At 38.1% G+C, this 16,676-nt stretch overlaps 2 protein-coding genes across 5 annotated transcripts in view; one reads left to right on the top strand and one right to left on the bottom strand.

Moving 5' to 3' along the window:
• The window catches only part of LOC118175736, a 214,843-nt gene that overhangs the window by 91,894 nt on the left and 106,273 nt on the right, over positions 1-16,676 (bottom strand). For all 3 annotated transcript variants that reach the window (XR_004755096.1, XR_004755098.1, XR_004755099.1), the window contains exon 2: positions 4,536-4,666. The gene's annotated coding sequence lies outside the window, so the exon portion shown is untranslated. The remainder of the gene's footprint in view (positions 1-4,535; positions 4,667-16,676) is intronic.
• CA10 (carbonic anhydrase 10) overlaps positions 1-16,676 on the top strand; it is a 199,467-nt gene that overhangs the window by 138,739 nt on the left and 44,052 nt on the right. For both annotated transcript variants that reach the window (XM_035342234.1, XM_035342233.1), the window contains one exon: positions 16,385-16,570. In XM_035342234.1, coding sequence (XP_035198125.1) covers positions 16,385-16,570 — 186 coding nt within the window. The remainder of the gene's footprint in view (positions 1-16,384; positions 16,571-16,676) is intronic.

Below are 16,676 nucleotides of genomic sequence, written 5' to 3'. Positions count from 1 at the left end.
ATCAGCTCCCTGCTGCAGTCCCGCAGGGATGCAGCAGCCCCATCCACCCGCAGAAGGGCCGCTTGCTGGCAGTGCGAGACCTGAAAGCCTTGTCCCTACCTGAGCTTGGACTCTGCAGCTCTCCCACTGATCTCTGCCAAAAATCTGGAAGTGTGGAACTGGAAATAAACCCCAAGCGACAGCTCGTCCTAAAGCATAATGATAATCCTCTGTAGTGCTCGTGGTTTGAACGCTCACTAACAACTGCATCAGTAGCAGAGACTCTGAAGATAGGCTGGTAACAGATCAGAAGGATATTGGGAAACATGAAGAAGCTCCTTAATTAATTTCTAATCCCTTTTCAGCCTTAATCTTCTTTTTTGTAGTAAGATCTGGCATTACACATTTTCTGCACACATGCTTTCTAGATGATATAGATTAAGCCTCAGGTCCCTGATTTGCTAGAAACAGCATGGCAGTAGGCTAGCTGGTACTGCAGCTGCATGTTGGAATACTGGGGGATTATTCTGTCTGGGGTGATATATCCAGCTGAAATATTAATTAAAAGTGTATGGACTTCACCCAGTCATCCCAGGTTTTAAGCCATGCTTTCTTCTGTGCTTCATGAGGTTTTGTTCAATCTTTTTAGTGTAACCACTGCTGCTTTATTTTTGCGTTTATTCCAGAATAAAGCTTTGTATATAGAAATGCTGGGGCTGGGTGGGGGGGTGTAAGAGGTTCTGAATACCTTGTGGCTGGGGTAGGAGGCAAATTTCGGGTAGAAGAGAACAGTAATACCACAAGTAACTGTTCTGAGTACATGGTGGTTATCCAAATATAACCAAAATGTTTTTTTCCTTACTAGTTAATGGAACAGTGTCTTCTAATTTATGATGTGAATACGGAAAATAAATGGATAGGACTCTCTTACTAATATAAAAAATACAGATTCGAGACAGGTAGTCAGCAGTGCGTGCTGACTGATGGAGCCCCATATTCTTAACAGGAGAAATATTACTCTTTTCTATTGGACTTCTTAATATCTTCCTCCACAGATATTCTGTAGCAGAATCTGAAGTCTCCCAGTTTGGGATGTTTGAAATATTTATGTGATACTGTTCTCTCTCTATAAAATACTGTAGCAAAATAGCTTCAGAATCCTGGAGAATAATCACAACGGGCTTTTTTAAAGTTCTTTCTATAGAACCTTCTAGGTTTCCCTACAATTAAATAAGAGTTTCCCACATGGATAGGTTTTATTGTGTTTTTGTTTGTTTGTTTCTTCTTCTAATGAGGAGTTAGTCAAATTTACATCTGGACAATTATAACCTGATCTTGCTTCTGATGATTTCAGGAGGAGAATCTCAGGGCTGTAACTGTGGTATAGATACAGAAGGATATGTTCAACCTTTTAAACTCAGAACTAAAGGTAGGTCAGTGCTGGCTATATTTTGAGGTTTTCCCGTGTCATATGCTCTTACAGCACTACCAGATTAACATTCAGATAAGAAAAGAATTTATAATCTGCTGCACGGCCTTGATCAGGAGAAAAATGTGTTCACTACTTTGGAGGAAGCCCTACAGTTTGAAAAAGAAATGCATCTACCGAGCATTTTTAGTTGGGTAGAAAATGTACATTGCTGTGCTACATGTGTTGTCAGGATTGAGGTATCTTTCAGGCGGCATACTGCAAAAAATGTTTGGAAATTCTTCTGCAAACATCACAAAAAATAGAGACACGGAACAGACAATGTTTTTGCCCAGGAGAACAGAAAACCCTAGGGATCTTCCTGCACCTATTTAACTTGTTCCAGAGGTACATAGGAACAGGTATTATAGGAAAAGCAGACTTACAATTATAACAGTGCAGACTATACATGTATGTAGGACAGGAAAAAGGGGACCAAACTAACACTGAAAGATAAAGGGAAAAAATCACACAACTACAGATGAAAACATTAGGATTAACATTTTCCTAATAACCTAAGGGACATATTTAGGAGTTCTCTAGTATATGAAAAGCAGCCCTCTCTGTTGAAATGTTATCATTTATAGAATTCTGTTTACTCAGCACTTCTGAGAATCAGGTCATGTATGCTAAAGTGCCTGAACGTGGAAAAAGCTGACCTAGATCAGTATTCCTCAGGCTTTCAGCATGTGTGGACCAGTTTGGGCTCTTCTCGTGTCTGCAGGTCCCACAGTGGGCACCACTGCCCTGAAGGGATTCGACTGCTGCCAGCCAGTGAAGGTAGCTGGCAGCCCTACATTGACGGGGAAATAAATTACTGACATTTGTCGCTTTGTGCCTCCGTTTCCGTGTGAAGGGATCAGGGCTCACAGTTTGAGGAACACTGACCTAGAGGGTAGAATTTTTATCCTAGAAGTTGTTGGTTTGATTTTGTTTTGGTTTTGCTTGACAGTTCATACAAGGGATAAGAGGCAGGGATTTAGGCGTATTAAATCTTTTTTTTAATATATAAATGAAAAAGATAACAAGCAAGAGTATTTAAACCAGAAACCTCAAATCCCTTAAAGGTGGTTTGGCCATGACATTCTTATTCAGGTTTTTACTCAATACCCATTACTACATTGTCAATTGTCAACTTGTGTATATCACATTTTGTTCAGTAATCTCCCCTCCCTTTTTTTTCTTTTTGGTTAGGCAAACAGAAGCTGGTAGGAAAAAAAAAAAAAAGAAAACAATGCTTTTGTAAAAGACCAGGCATTATACAAACCACACATACCACTGGCTGGGCATGCAAATGGACACCTATGTATTTGGATAATTATGGATACGCTTTTAGTCCCAGAATGGGTTTGTACATGTACAAAAACACAGGTTTAATGTACCAGCTACGCTCACTCTCGAGGTGGAAGTTAGAATATCATAAATATTTCTTTATCTCAAACCAAAACACTTTAGGATGTTTGTTTTTACATTTATTTCATTTTACTTTAAAGGGTGCAAGAATTTTGTATTGTTTCCATCTTTTGTTTTCTTTAGTAATAGACATGCTATCTTCATATACATTTTCTGCCAATTTAACCAAAGAGAAATATAAACAGTCATTAAGGCAAGTAACCCTTTTTCAGTAAGTAGACTAAGCATATGATGTTTGAAAACACCATTATATTCCTTATTGTGTCCAGAGCTTTCATATGTTCAGAGAAAAGTAAGATAAATTCCAAAAAGGCATTTGCAATTACAAGCAATATTTTAAATGTTACACGTTGACCCAGCCACTGCGTTTCCATCACCTTTTCTGAGTAATGTGATTAGCCGTAACATTATCTTAAAAGTATTTTGTGTATCCTCTAGCAAAATAATCTAGGCCAGAGGTGAGAACGTATCTGCCTTTTATATGGTGAAGACACTGAAGTTATTCTGCTACACATGAAAACAATCAGCTGTTGGAAACTTTGCAGTTAAGGAAAATAGCATCTTCCTTCCCTTACCATAGTGGTTCACCTCCAAGTTATGAAAAAAAGCATCACCTTTTTCCAGCATTGCTGTCTTATGTTACCTCTAGTGCTAGGGTCTAGAAACTCCTGCACACCTGCTGCTCACACTAACCAAAGCAGCTGCATTAAGCAGCCCCAGCCCTTTGCTCGGTGAGTGATGTGCCCATACTTAGAGATGGGAGTTGGCAGGAAGGCTGCCTATATACAGAATTTAATTTGGTGACTTCAGGCATGGCTGGAAGGGTACGTTATTTATTCCTGAAAAGAGCAAATGTACCGCAGAAACTTTTAGGTAGACATACTTGTCTATTTTTTATATGCAGCAGATTTGGCCCAGTGTCCTTATTGCAAATTAATGTCAACAATAAAAGGATAATGGATTAGAGTTCTAGCAAAAACTTCCCCAATAAATTCAGCCATTTGCCAAGTCAGTTGATGCCCTACTTTCAAGACTGTCATAGCAAGCAATTCTGAACAGTCTCTGCTTATTAAAAATGGAGTACTAAAATCAATATAGCAATATCTTGTTGGAGAAAATTCAATCTATCAACAGGTTTGTCATTTTAAAGATGATTAAAGGAGTTGTTTATTAGGCATCATCTAGACTTAGAAATAGTTGGTGTGAAAATAATAAGACATAAGCCACTATAGACTTACAAATCTTTCAATTACATTAGGGAGTGGATATTTTTCTGTAAGTGTAGACCAGCATTTCCTATCTTTACTTTAGACTATATCAGTCACCAATTACATCTTAAAAACTGGTACTCCTCACAGATTTCAGTTGCTCGTGGGCAGACCCATTATTCAGAATCTAAGTGCATATCAAATTGTTAGAAATACCAAATGTGCTCAAATTCTCACCAATGCCTTGTAAGAAATGCTTATTCTGATCTGTAAGACTTCATTTTTGAAAGCTCCAGTCCAACTTCTACCTAAGTTCTATCTAGTTCATAAGAACATAAGCACACAAACTATTTTCCTATTCTGCAGGCAAGGAGAACAAATCTATGACAGTGAACTCTAAAAACGTGTCTTTGTCTAGGATAAAGAGAGCAAGGTTGTCTTTACATTGTAAATAAAATGTTCAGTACCTTTCAACTTCTCAGCTGTAATTCATCAGGAATAGGAATGTGAACACACCAGTGTGTGTGCAAACACCCAGAGGTGGGGAAGATACCACTTCAGCAGCACACGAGAGGTTTTTCAGCCTGTGGCTTGCACACTGTAGAGAAGGAAAAAGGTATAAGAAATAAGGGGAAAAGCAATTGCTGATAAATGGAATGCTGATTCATAACTGACAACAAGCCACTACTTTAAAGATTCTTCCTGGGAAGATAATAAAAATGAACTTGTTTCAACAGATTAAACATTCTTGAAACTCTTTAGACTATACATGATAAAATGTTCCTTAAAAATGAAATTGCCTTTTATGTCTGGAAAGCTAAGATCCTACCTAGGCTAAATTGTACCCCTATTGGAAAAGCATTCAGTTCTATGCTGATTCCTGGCTAACTTTATCCCATAACCCTTTTGTCTTTTCCCCATGGACTTCTTTGCAAAGCAAGAAAAATCTGTATTTTGGTAAGCACAGTGACGAAACAAGAGGGAAACCGATGGTAAATTAGCATGATGCAAAAAATGTTTTTCTAATAGCCTTTTTCAGAATAGTGCCTCACCATTTCTTTATATTTGAGCTAGTGGAAAAACGGCTTTCACTGCATAAAAGAGGACATGGTTGGGAATGATAAAAGAGTAAAAAAAATATTCTTGGAATTCTGGACATTGTGTCATTTTGATTACTTGCAAAAATACTAATTTTCATGACTCCACTATATGTAGAGATGTACAGAAGATTAGAATATCGAACAACCAGCTCTTTCCCCCTAGCCATGCAATCTAAAAGCACAGCAGGTAATGTGGAATGGGGGAAGAATTAACACAAAATCTCTTGAGCAACTTTTAGCAGAATAGTGCTCATAAGTAAAGCCTTAGGAAGCTGTCTGACTGGAAGAGTTTCACGTCTGCACCCAGCAGAATGACGACGAATAACCACGTAACCCCAGGTCTGGAACCCCCAAAGGAGGCGAGGGCTGTCCCCGTGCTGCCACTCAGCCTGCAGCTCCAGTTCATGCTGCAGACCAACCTTCCCCGTCTTCCATCCAACTTGCACATTGACTCTCAGACGCTTGAATTAGAGGCATGCTGAAACACAGAGGAGATTCTTCTAGCTCAGCTAGAATTGATAGCTATCAGCATTGGGGAGATCCATTTTTTTAATATTTTTTTTTTCAACTTGTATTGTTGGGAAAAGAAAAGTAGGTTTAGGATGGGATCTGCCTGTTTTTATTTCTACCTCTACAGCAGCTCCTCTCTTCTCAACATAAAAAAGTACACAAGTGTTTTGGAGACAGACAAAATGAGTAAAGTAAAACGGTCTTCTCTTAAACAGGAACAGTAATATTTGTTACTGGAAAGGCTAGGTTATTCACCTTCTTTAAAGAACTAGAACAAAACATCTCCCTTCTGTTCAAAAAAAAAACAAAACAAAAAAAAAACACTAAAAAACAGCAAACTGTGCTACTAGGCAGAATAGCTCCTGATTTCTGCATGTCACAAAGGATTTACCTTGACACATAATGAATTTTATTGAGGTCAAATTTCAGTTATCTAAATACTAGTTTACCTCCAGAGATACAGGGCTCAGGAAATTATTTTGCAATAATTATGCATTTTTTCTTTGGCAGTGATTTGGGAAGCAACTTGTGAAATAGACTGCTCTCAAAAACTTGTTAACACTTCTGCTAAAAAGCCTAATAATATTTCTATCTCTTTCCTGTCTAAAAAGTTGAGTTGTATAGATTCTTCTTTTCATCTCCACTGATTTGCAGTATCAGTGAAGCATTACCACGCTTCTCTGATGCACAATGACATTGCTCAGCACCCGCTGACAGATGCCCAGCCTGTCCCCAAGTGGCAGCAGCCCCCGGTCAGCTCCCCCAGGTTTTAGGGTTGAGCCCTGAGGCCATGGTGGGGAACATCCCTCTCAGCAGCACGGCTCAGCTGGCTCACCTGTGTCCCCTCCCGACTCCTGGGGCACCCCCGGGCTCCTCGCTGGCAGGGCAGCACGAGGAGCCCCAAGCCCTTGGCTCCGTGATTCTCAGCCTAAATCCCAAACACGGCACCACACCAGTACTGGGAACAAAAAAGCTTTTCCCAGGAGAAAAAAAAAAAAAAAAAAAAAAAAAAAAAAGAACAAGTGGTCAGAGGATACCAAAAAGCAGCAGTGGTCACTTCATTATTTTAGAGGATTTATGAAAACTTAATAGGCATGGAAACATAGAGCTTCCTAGCAGCAAAAAGAATTTGAGAAATCAGGTTTCTGGGCTCTTGTAAAATTGTATCATTAAACTTAATAATGGTATGTTTTGATCGTGGTGTAAAACAGATGAACTTTGTCTGCACATCTTTTACCCTGCTCAGAAAGCCGTATGCTTCACAGTCATTCGGACAGCAAGCTAATGCTCTGGATGCACCACAGCAAGAAGCTTTTGCTAACTCATTAATCCAGGCCTCGGTGTGAGGACAGGCATTTTTCTTTCTCTTTCTATCCACAGAAGTTAGTAAAAAAAAAAAAAAAAAAAAAAAGATTTTATTTCTACATATGTATATATACAAATACATACTTTGAGAGAGATGCATATATATGTATGCATAGATGGATGGATGTAGGTAAATAAAGTAGTGAGTGTATTATTAATCTCCACGTTACTACAGTGTTATTTACAACTTTGAAAAATATTTCCCAGACTAATTTAGTGCAGCCTGCTTGTTAATGCTACGTACAAATAGTAAAGTAGGATATAAAGCAACAGTTTCAAAAAGAATTTAAATCAATCAACTAGCTATACCTCATCTGTTCAGCAGGGAAATTCTGAAAGTTTTATTAGAAAAGGAAGCACTGAAGAGAAAATGCAAGCAAAATAAAGATATTAGAAAGTCCGGGTACATTTATCACTACACAATCAACTGAGATATTAGCTGAAGTCTGTCTTACTAAAGAAAAATATAAGGAAAGTGAACCACTACTTTCAATGTAAGTGCTATAAATTGCCATCCGATCGGGATTCCATTGGAAAACCACTGGCATTTCAACCAAAGCACTCTGCAGAAAGAGCTCTGAAATCCAGGCAGCTACTGGGAGTCGGTGCATCTCAAGATCACTCATTAAATAGTGACTCAATTAGAGCCTCGGGATTTTAACATACTCCATTTTACATTTTAAGCTCCCCTTTAAGATGGACAGGGTGAGTTTTCATTTGTCTGGATTTCTCACCAGTTTGAAAATGTTCTTAAGCCTTCAGGTTTAAAAAAGGCAGCTCTGACATCCTTTCATCAGAGACAAAATTATTCCTAACACAGTTTTTAATGCGGATTCTTCAAACTAAAATCTTGTTACAGATTGCTAGACTAAATTAGGGTAATGGGTTCTCTAAGCCCCAGTTACTCTCTCAATTACTTATTGACTTAGCCTAATTCTAAAATAAGGTTAACGAACAAAAAAGGAGCATGCAAATGTAATTTTTCCCTCTTTCTCTTCCACATAATGCTTGTAACTGTGTCACACCAAAGGATAAGTCTTGTCATCAGTGGTAAAAATGTGGCTACGGAAGCACAGGGCTGTGAATCGCTGAGTCTAGTTACATGCAGCATGTGTCTGGTTTTGAATGCCCCCAAACACCTTTTTTTAAGCTCCAGAGCATGACACAGGCGCACAACACAACAAACTCAAGTTCTCTGCTAATGAACCAAAGTCACTCTGGAATCTACCATAGCAAAGACCCATCTGTGACTGCTGTTGAAGCACTACCAGGTGTTTATTTAAAAATCCCTGCCAGCGATCTCAGGATGGAGGCTCTGCCTCATTCTGCGTATGACCACATTTAACTTGAACTCCACACAATCCCTTCACCGTTTTACTTGGCTGAAGATACACCTGATTATTCTCACCCTACCTTCTGAGTAACTGCATGCTGTTTACACGGATACTGCACAGTTCTGCTGCATGCGAAGAAGTCTTTTGAGGTTACACTGTCTTTTAAGGTAACTTGTTTTCACACATTCCTCTCCCATGCTTCAGTTTGCCTGCAAGTACTCAGGCTGTAGGTTTCAGGATATTACAGAGCAGAAGATGATGGACACTGAGATCCAGGCTGCTTTCCTAGAGCAAAACACTCTTAATGATTTATTTTTTCACACTAAACAGCATATAATGGATCCGATGTGCAGGAAGCTCTCAGAATCAAGATATATCCCCCACTTAAAAGCCTTACTGGTCCCTGAGGCTTCAGCCAGCACTGGTGGAAGCTGTCCAGTCACAGAAGCCAGTTTTTCTGCTCATCTATTTCACTAATTTGATTTTAATTTTAAAATCTATTGACAGTTCTGGGATCTAATTCATCTGCTACATATGGTTTAAATATAGTTGGAATATTTTAGATTAAGGGAGAGCAGTAAACATCAACACACGTCCAGCGATTATTAATGCTAGACACCATCCATTCCGCTGCATCTGCTTTAGCCTTCATGGTTACTAACAAGGTAAAATCTTTGCATTAATGTAGAAGCGGAAATATAATAAAGCACTTTATTATCCCTAAAAGGCAGCATGTGGCATATACACTCTGTGGGGTATTACCAATGTCCTAGGAGCAGTTTCATTCCTTCGCATCCTGTGGCATATAATTATCTCAGGCTAACCATGACCCTGCGGGTCCTCTATTAAAATTATATTTTTGTTACAGAATGGTGTATACATTATTGAAGCACATTATTTTGATCACTGAAAATTGACATATTGTGCTCATTAGCCAGTAAGCCTGAATATCTAATTTATGAGGTTTGCTCCAAGATTTTTACAGATCAGACACTTAAGGGAAGTAAACAGGCAAAACTGAAGATCAGTGAATGGCAGAGATTCTTACTGAAAATGGTGCTTTAAAAAAAAGTGTGTCATGCCATATGCTGAAACATGCCACGTTATGTTAAGCAGGTAAATAGATTAATTGGACTCATTAACATCATTTCCTTTTTAAAACTTTTCAACTTGCAAGATGAAAAGATTATTTTAATCTTTACCCTTCTCTCTTACATTTTACATCTCTTCACACAGACTTTTTTAATCAAATATTGATGATGATGCCTGTTGTTCTTCAAAGCTCAGCACTGACACTGCAGCTCCCTCCCAGTACGTGGTACTGTATCAAAACTCTGGGATTTCCTTATCTTTAATTTTCTTCCCACCCAGAAAACTTTTTATTTCTTTCTTTTTTTCTCTCCCTCTCTTTTTTCTTTTTCTTTTTCTTTTTTTTTGCAAGTACAACATTGTATTTTTTCCAGAAAAAAGTACTATGGATATATCGCTTATCTGATGGCCTTCAAGCCACCTGCTGAACCTGCAGCCTCCAAACACAGGGGTAGACCAGAAGAAAGCTGCTTGACTGATGCGACAGACTCCACACTTCCGTCCCACGGCCAAAACCACCACTTCTGAAACCGAAGGCACGGATTACAGCCGTGTCACAAACCAAACCAACCAACCAAATGATTTGAGTTTTAATTTTCTTCCCGGTGGTGGAAGTCCCAATGGTATAGAGGTGATAGCTCCATGGGATGGGTCAACAGTGCTCTCTGCTGGCAGCAGGGAAAGGTTGCAGGAAACACAACCGGAATCTACCTTAAAATAAAAGCATGAAATACTTCGAATATGTATCTATGGCTAAGGCCCCGAGACATCTATATGCAAATACATAAAATATCACAATTTAAAAGTCTGAGAAAGTATGTTCTTTATTATACTGAATAAAGAATCAGAATTATTCAGAAGTAATTCTGAAAATGATGTTATATGAGCAGTGTTTCTACAGTTTCCTTACATAATGTTGCATGTGTTGAGCTTAAAGATAAAGGCAGGGGAAAAGCGTTATGAAGAATAAAAATTCAAATGTACAAAGATACATCAAATGCACTTGAATGTTTTGCATAAAGCAGTTGCTTACAAACAGTTAAAGAAACACAATCCTTACGTATGTGTACAGAAATACTGCAGAACACGGGCAGAGCTCTCAAATTTTCTGTGATAACTTGTAAAAAAATCTGTACAACAGTTGTCTCCTATTTAACATCAATCTCTTCTTTAAGAGAAGACTTCAAAAACAATTCTACCATTTTAAACAACTGTTAAATATCTTAGAAGAAAATCACTGAAATATCTTTTATTTTCCATCATAAGTCCCCTGTTAACAACTTCTGGAAAATTACAATAGCAGCATAAAACTACTTCTAAAGCTAACTGGGTGCCATAAGCACGTTAAGAAAAGGTATGTTCTTCTCTAGGCACTGCTTTGAAATAAGGGAAGGTAATTCTGGTGCAGAGAACTAGGCAGTGTGCCTTAGTACATCTCAACTCCTGCTTTGGTGTGATGCTCAGTCACAGTCCTGAAGTCAGATTTCAAATCACAGACATGTCCTGGAGTCAAAGGAAACTCTCTTTTCCAACCCTGAAGCAGTCCCTGCTTTGCACAAGAGAGATACAAGCAGCTTACTACAGCACAATCAATCCAAATCAATGGGAACAATATTTGTATCACAGAAAGCGTCTGGTCAAGATACTACAAACAACAAACATTTAACACAAGGAATGTGCTTGGAGTACTCAGGAAAAAAAAAAAAAAAATGAATCAGTTGCTGCTGTACTTTGAAACTCAACTCAAGCTCGGGTGACCTGAACTACAGGCAGAAGTGTTGCACAGGACAATCCTGCTGAAAGGACAATCCCCAGGCAGCAAACAGCACAGCCTGGCATTAAAGCTTACTGACCCCTGGGAGACAGAAGATCATTGCATATATATTTATGCATTTGTGAAGCACTTTGAGACCCCTAGATGGCAGATGCTAGGGACAGTTTAATATTAGTATTAATATTTTAATGTCTCCATGGAGCCCTGGTCCCTCCATGAGCCTCCTAGGGCCACTAGTTGAGCAGAAACCTGATGGCAAAAGATGGGTCCCTTAGGTAGGATCTGGGTCACCTGCTGCCCTCGCCACATTGACACCGAATGGCAGAAAGTGAAGTCAAGACAAAGCAAGTGGCATTAACTGCTCAGGTGCTGGCAAAGGGGCAAAACCCACCCACCCCGAGCTTGTAGCATTCAGGAGGCAAATACAGAAGCCAGGTGGCAGGCAACAGAAATGTGGCTATTGCAGGGTATAAAACTGGGCATTACAACACTTTCAAAACACTCTTCAATACTTGGTGATTTGCTTCCCTACCCAGCGCTAGGCCTTCTTTGACTGTATCTATTTTCATCCCAAAGAAAGAAACGTCTAATACCACAGATAAGATCCAAGGACACCGTAGCAGGGAGCCATACGCAATTGATTTTCTCGCTTCCTTACATTCAGTGCTCTCCACTAGCAGGTACTGATACAAGTTAAAAAACGTTCTTGGAACTGATCTTCAGACCACTGTTACCTGAATAAATCCAAAATACTGAGAGTCTACTTCACTATTTTGTCAAGACCCTTGGGAAGCAGAAAGCCTGCTGAAGAAAGGTGACAGTGAGCTGCTGCTGTAGCATGGGACCGAAAGGCAAAGAATCCATCTCAGCTCCTTCGCCTTTCCTCTTGAACTCCTTGCTTACCCTCCTCGCATGGCTTCACCCCCAAACAGGCTTACCTTTCCGCCACTTTTCCTGCCCAGGGTTTTGAAGGTTGTTTAATCATAGACTAAAATGTAAAGATGTAGGACATGAACAAAGTTCTGAAAATTATTTAGTTCAGGACTAGTTGTGGGAGGAAAGAATAAGTGAGCAAGATAGATGGTTAACTAGGACACAACAACATGTTTTCATAAGTGCAGGGTTGAAGAATAACATTAGGAAAGATTATTTTAGTTATTTCTTTTTTTTAATGGTCATAAAGATCTGTGCAGTTCCAAGATAAACACACATCAAATAATTTGCGTTTATTAGTTAAGGACTTCTATTAATCTTACTTGTGTTCCACCTTTCAAGCAGCAGAATCTGGACTTCCTTGTGATTGTAGGACTAGCAGGTTACACAGGTACCACATGAGTATTGAGAGCTTCCTTAGAAATGTAGCATGGAATATATTAGCAGTGTGTGCATGTCTTGCATCAAGATAATGAGAGAGAATAATGCTGCTGGGGAATTATGTGCACAAAGCTCTGTGAAGCAAGAATTAAAATGAATGAGATTAAATAGAAAATAACTACATCAGGAATATGTTAATAATTTAATTAAAGCCTACCAAAGTTGAAATATTCCACAATTAAGGCTGAAGCCCATCAACATTCTCTGTTCTACTTGGGGATTTTGCCATAGGTAAAATTACCTGTTTGGAAATACTTCTCAGTGTCTGAGGAAAATTGGGTCAACTAAGAATGTGGTATGATCGTTAACTTTGAAAATGTTGGATGCGGCTGTTTTCTCAGGCAGACTTTTACTGATGTTTTGATATGTTTTCTTTAGCATACTCTTATTTCTGGTGGTTAAAGTAAATGTCAATATCAATCCTGTTGAAAACGAGGAGAGGGGGAAATACTGCTTTTTTCCCTAAGCTTTTTTGCTATGTAATTATCCTTATGTAACATTATTTTAGTAAAGTTAAATATATATATTTGAGTCAAACATAAAGGTAAAATAAAAATGTTATCAGCAGAGCAAGAAGCAACACAAAGGCCATTACTGTGAAGGTCTTGGCACCAAAGATTTATTTGACAAATTAAGGAAATAGTTATACATATCTTAGATCTTTTATATTACCCTTTTAAACTACCCTGTAACATTTTATACGATTAACAGAAAGGTATAAAAATTTAATTCTATGCTCCGTGGAGTAGTAGGTAGTGTAATAGTAGGTACTGAGTTAACATCTTTCTCAGAAGACGCCCTGTCTTCATACTGTGCATTTTATAGGAAAACATACAAAATACAGAGAATACCACCGAGCTGACTTCTGTGCCTGAGGCCTGTTACAAGACCACACGTAACTTTGCTGTCCACAAGACCAGCTCAGTTTGACATTCCAAAGTGACCGTGCACCATCACTTTAAAGGCTCAGTACCACAAAATATAGAAAAGCCCTATTTATCAGGAGCTTCAGTTAATTAATAAGATCAGAACCTAGTTCTTCTCTAGCCACAATCAAAGGTGTGCATAGTTAAAACACAACAGAATGTTTTCTGCTGAAAATAATGCGAAGCAAACTTCTTTCTTTCTTGCGTTGTTTTTTGCATGACACCTTCCTACTGAGTGTAATGCATCTGTAGACTTTGAGCTTGCAAGCAGGTGATTGCACTAAGCAATACTATGTCCTACAACTGTAAGTGGTTACACTAGAAAATACACTTTTAAAGGTCATAGGATGTTAACTTGTATATAAACCAGACAATATCCTGAACAGCAATAGCGAATTTCACACAGCAATATGTTAATGCTTCCCATAATCAGGCACTGCCTTATTACACAAAACACTGCAGATCAAAAAGTCTCCATTTTTTTAAAAAAAATAAATAAAAAATAAAAAAATAAAAGGTTCCTTAACATTTCCATCTTTTATCTGTATGTAATCCAAGTAAATGCCAAATGTCAGACACTTCTGTTCTCCTTGTAGTGAGCAAACGCCCTTAACAGAACTGCCCATTAGAAGTCACTAGCAAGGGTGGGGGACGTTGACATTCTCAAGACAAGAAATGGGCAGGGTTATATTGGTGCAATCGGGTCCAGGATCTGGGTTGGTATGTGTGGCTGCTCTACCCCATACACAAAAACACAACCAGAAAGGCAGTGCTTCATTTAAGCCAGAAAAGGCTGGAAAAAAAAGGGCAAGACCTTGCATTTTTGACATTGAAGATCTTGGATTTTGTCCTTCCTGGTGACAAGTTTGTATGCCCATGTAGGAGACTCTTAGAGTTTGATTTCAGTTGTCCGTCCCTCACTGCAGGTCAGAAACGAGGCATGTTGGATACTTCATTTCATTACTGGTGGTTTTTATCTGCACTTATGTAGGGAAATTCTGTTTTAAGAGAGTCAATACAATCTCATTACAAGCATTGCATTTTTATGAGGGGGAAAATGAGAAAGACAAATGTTACTCCTGTTCGTGAATTTGTCTCTTATCGTTTCCCCTCTCTGCTCTACAGAGAGTTATTTGATTCATATTAGAGGTTATTTGGGTCACTTTTACCTTGAGAGAGAATATAATGGTAACCTAATTTGAGATTTGTAGCAATTTAAGTAAGAAAATGAATTCTGAATATTTTTCACAGTTGCTAAATTTAACTGAGTGCTCAGTGAAGCATGAGTTTTTGAATGTGAATAAGAGGCTTTAAACCATTTTCCCCTATTTGTTTTTAAACTACATTTCTTACTTATGATAAGCAATTTTATGTCATTCATATGCAGTGTACTGAAACTGACTTCAATAAACTGACCTTCTTTCACCTAATAAACTAAACTTGGTATTTAATTATGATGCATGCAAAGTCAAGCAGAAAACTAAGGAGCATTTATAAACAAAATCATTGCGTTTTATTCGAAATGAATGGGAATATTTGTGTTTATTGCTCTTCATTAAAAAAATATTCCTCCTTATTTTTCAATTGGAATAAACAAACAATAGAACATCTGTATCAAAGTTTAAAAACCTACGATAATCAAAAGCAGTTTTAATCTCATCCATTTAATTCTATTGCACAGTCTGTGCAGTGTAACTTTTTACAACACATTGTGCAACAAAACACGTCATTTAAACTCCGTAATTAGTATTACAGATAAAATGACACTGCAGCAACGTTAATTGCTATAGTACTGATGTAGTACAGGATATAATACATAATAGTCATGTCTTTAATTTTAAACTGAAATGCAACAAAGCATATTATTGCTGCACTTCCTCTTCTTAAAGTAAATGAATGTTATTCAAGTGTACCATTTGTATCCATGCAGAACGTTCTTAAATCACGATTCTACTTTAACCCAAGCTGGTGTATTTCACTTTCTAATGGCGTAAGTTAAGGAACTTCTTGCTACAGGAACCTTTCCTGGCAGCGGGAAATACGACAGAAATATATTCCATATGAAACACTTCTACAATCATTTTCTTTTTCATTACAGCAACTGTAAATCAGTTTTCAAATGAAGCGTAGCATTCAGTCTTTTTAAAAATAAAGATGAATCTTAAAGAGCGTTACAGCTACTTGAGGTGTAGTAGGAACTAGAGACATATGATCAAACCGTAATTAATTCTGTTCCACTATGCCTAAAATATCTGTCAATTGCAAACATAAAGCATTCGTAACAGAGTCTCGCAGAGGAGGACAATGAAAGTTTTTACCTGCAGCACCAGGAGGAGTAGGGTTCCCTATTTTATGAATAATTATATCTCTGCTTTTGCAGCACCTTTACTTTTGGATAACTTTGTTATAAATATTAAAAGAAGAAAAAAAATTAGTTATATTTCAGATTTGTTCCAAGTATACTTAAATAATTCATGCCAGCTGAAATGTACCCATTTTCAGTGGAGAAATTTTGTAATGAAGTCATTATTCAGATCTCACATAAAAAATATTATAAAAGTCCACTTATTTAGAAGTATAATCATCCTATTCATTGTGTTAACCATATGCCCCCGGATAAAACATGCACACATAGATTTAGCAAAATATTTGAATATACAGTATAAGGTTCAAAGCAGAACTTGAAGTATATCCTCAGGTTGTGTATTTCATCTCACAACAACAAGAGACATTGCTACATTTAAATGCAGGCGTGTGAGGTGCAACAGCTTGAAGTATGTGTAACAGGTTTCAAGGATTTACAAATGATATTGACAAAATGCTTTTTTTCCCAATATTGTTTAGGTCAGTGGGACAATGTATAATACAGGAAGACACGTATCTCTACGATTAGACAAAGAGCATTTGGTCAACATCTCCGGAGGGCCGATGACATACAGCCACCGCCTCGAGGAAATCCGGTTACACTTTGGAAGCGAAGACAGCCAGGGATCAGAGCACCTACTCAATGGACAGGCTTTCTCTGGGGAGGTATGTCAGCACATGCGGAGTTACAAATGAACCAGCCTGAAAGGGCACACTTTCCTTTTCTGCCTGAAGGTATTTGCAAACTAATTTGTACTCATAAAAATCCCCA

The sequence above is a fragment of the Oxyura jamaicensis genome, chromosome 18, assembly GCF_011077185.1.
Source record: "Oxyura jamaicensis isolate SHBP4307 breed ruddy duck chromosome 18, BPBGC_Ojam_1.0, whole genome shotgun sequence".
Classification (NCBI taxonomy): Eukaryota; Metazoa; Chordata; class Aves; order Anseriformes; family Anatidae; genus Oxyura; species Oxyura jamaicensis.
The sequence above is the reverse complement of the archived record's forward strand: the minus strand, read 5'-3'. Positions and strand labels throughout refer to the sequence as shown.